Below are 2,189 nucleotides of genomic sequence, written 5' to 3'. Positions count from 1 at the left end.
GCAGGAACCTGTCCGGCCGCCCCGGCCGGCTGGGGCTGTGCTGCTGGCGACAGCCCCGGCCCATCCGCTTTCGCCAGCTGTGCGCCTGCACTGGGCAGCCCTGTTGGTTCCCAGGCAGGGTGCACTTGGTCTCCGGGTAGGACACTGGTGTTTTCTCTGCTTGCCTTTTTTCCTGGCCGTGATTGCTGTCCCATGCTGCCCCGGCTGGGCTGTCAGGGCCATGGCAGGGCACTCCCATCCATGTCTGGACTGTGCATATGCCCTGGGGCTGATCTCCCAGCGTGGAACTGTCTCTGAGGCAAGGGGGAACACAAGGGACTTCAGGGGCTCAAGGAGAAAGGGACCATTTGAAAAGCATCAGAGGCCCTGGGGCTCCTTGGGGACCCTGTGGGGGTTGCATTCTGGGAAGGACAGGATGCCCTACTGGGCTGGCTTACTGTCCTCAGTGATACTGTTTCCATTCTTGAACCCCACGGTCCTTTCCCTGTCCTCCTCTCTAAAGTCTGTCTCTGCCTGCAGCAGACTGAGCTGAGTTAGGCCTGCACAGGCAGCGCATCACGCGTTTCCCTCTTGCTGACTCTTTCTCTCTCTGCAGGAGGACTACGCCAAGGCAGAGGCTGATGCATCTAAAGGTACTGTCAGTGGTGCCTGGCAAGGGACTGGCTTCTGTGCCCTGCCCATCCAGGCAGACCAGGCCAGTCCTGGGGCTTTGCGATAGATCCCACACTCATCCACAGCCATTGAAGCTGATGGTCGGGACATGAAGGCGCTGTTCCGCCGGAGCCAGGCGCTGCAAAAGCTGGGCCGTCTGGACCAGGCTGTCAGTGACCTGCAGCGGTGTGTGAGCCTGGAGCCCAAGAACAAGACCTTCCAGGAGGCCCTGCGTGCCCTGGGGAGCAGCATGCATGAGAAGGTGAGCAGGGAGGCAGCATGGGTAGTGGGGGCTGCTGTGGCCCCTCCGTGGGTGTGATGGGCTCAGGGAAGCAGTGAGGGCTGAGCTGCACTTTCTGCTCTGTCTCAGATGAAGACTATGTCCTGCACAGACTCGAAAGTAGAGCAGATGTTTCAGATCTTGCTGGATCCTGAAGAAAAGGATGCAGACAAGAAACAAAAGGTTTGAACTCTGGGGAGTGGAGGACAACATGGCTTGGCTGGAAGGCAGGGAGGGGAGGAATGGTATTTCCAGGTCAGTGCTGCTGGCTGGACAGTGCTGCCCAGGTGAGGCCAGGCTTCCCGCCAGCAGAATGCACTCCCCAGAGACTGTGTACAGAAGGCAGGTCCCTGCAGCTGTGCTGGCTGCCCAGCCAGCTCCTGCTGGGGAGGTTCCCTGCCCACAGTGGCTGCATTCTGGTGGGCAGGTGACCCGGACGTGATTCTCCTTTCCCAGGCTGTGCAGAACCTGATTGTGCTGGCACGAGAGGAGGCTGGAGCAGAGAAAATCTTCCAAAGCGATGGTGTGCGGCTGCTGACGCAGCTGCTCGACACGGCCAAGGCTGACCTGATGCTGGCAGCCCTGCGCACCCTGGTGGGGCTGTGCTCTGGGCACCGCTCCCGGGTAGGTCCCACCGTAGCCCAGCTCCCCTGCATAACAGGGCCCGGCCCAGGGGAATCGATGTTGGAGAGGCTGCGAAACGTGTTGGGCAGGGGAGTGTCGCTGGCCTCTGCCTGCGGCTGGCTGCAGCCCTGCTGGGCAGAGGAACTCTGAGCTGTTACCTGCCAGGCCTGAGTTTGTGAGAGCCTTGTTGTGATAGGGAACCATCCTGATAAGGTGCTGGGAGGCGCTAAGGACTTCCCTGAAGTCTCCAGCAGACAGTTGTGCTTGTACCTGCAGACCATGGCCATCCTGGTGGAGCTGGGGGCCCCTCGTCTCTCGGCAGTGCTGGGTGTGGAGCACGAGCAGGTTTCCCTGGCTGCCTGCAACCTTCTGCACGTGATGTTCGATTCCCTGAAGGAGGGTCTACAGAAGGACTTCCGTGGCAAGGAGGATGCGGTGGTGCTGGGTGAGTGCCTGCTACCCTGGCTGACTGGCGTGGGATGGGGAGAGCAGTCTGGGGAGACACTGAGCTGCAGCAGGTTCTTCTCCCACTGCCCGCCTTGTCACTGCTCTCTGCCACAGAGATGGGGCTCTGGTCCAGGGTTAGTATGAGGTTGAGCTGGGAGGCAGGAGCCCCTGGTCATGGCAGCATCTC

At 60.8% G+C, this 2,189-nt stretch overlaps 1 protein-coding gene across 1 annotated transcript in view; it reads left to right on the top strand.

Moving 5' to 3' along the window:
* Positions 1-586: 586 nt before the first annotated feature.
* Positions 587-2,189, top strand: part of UNC45A (unc-45 homolog A (C. elegans)) — a gene marked incomplete at both ends in the record, with an annotated part of 4,189 nt that continues 2,586 nt past the window's right edge. Inside the window, 5 exons of the mRNA XM_010290626.1 lie at positions 587-632; positions 738-913; positions 1,022-1,114; positions 1,388-1,555; positions 1,832-2,000. Coding sequence (XP_010288928.1) covers positions 587-632; positions 738-913; positions 1,022-1,114; positions 1,388-1,555; positions 1,832-2,000 — 652 coding nt within the window. The remainder of the gene's footprint in view (positions 633-737; positions 914-1,021; positions 1,115-1,387; positions 1,556-1,831; positions 2,001-2,189) is intronic.

The sequence above is a fragment of the Phaethon lepturus genome, unplaced genomic scaffold (genome assembly GCF_000687285.1).
Source record: "Phaethon lepturus isolate BGI_N335 unplaced genomic scaffold, ASM68728v1 scaffold49137, whole genome shotgun sequence".
NCBI classification, from domain to species: domain Eukaryota; kingdom Metazoa; phylum Chordata; class Aves; order Phaethontiformes; family Phaethontidae; genus Phaethon; species Phaethon lepturus.
Note: the sequence above shows the minus strand (reverse complement) of the source record. Positions and strands in the feature narration are given on the sequence as shown.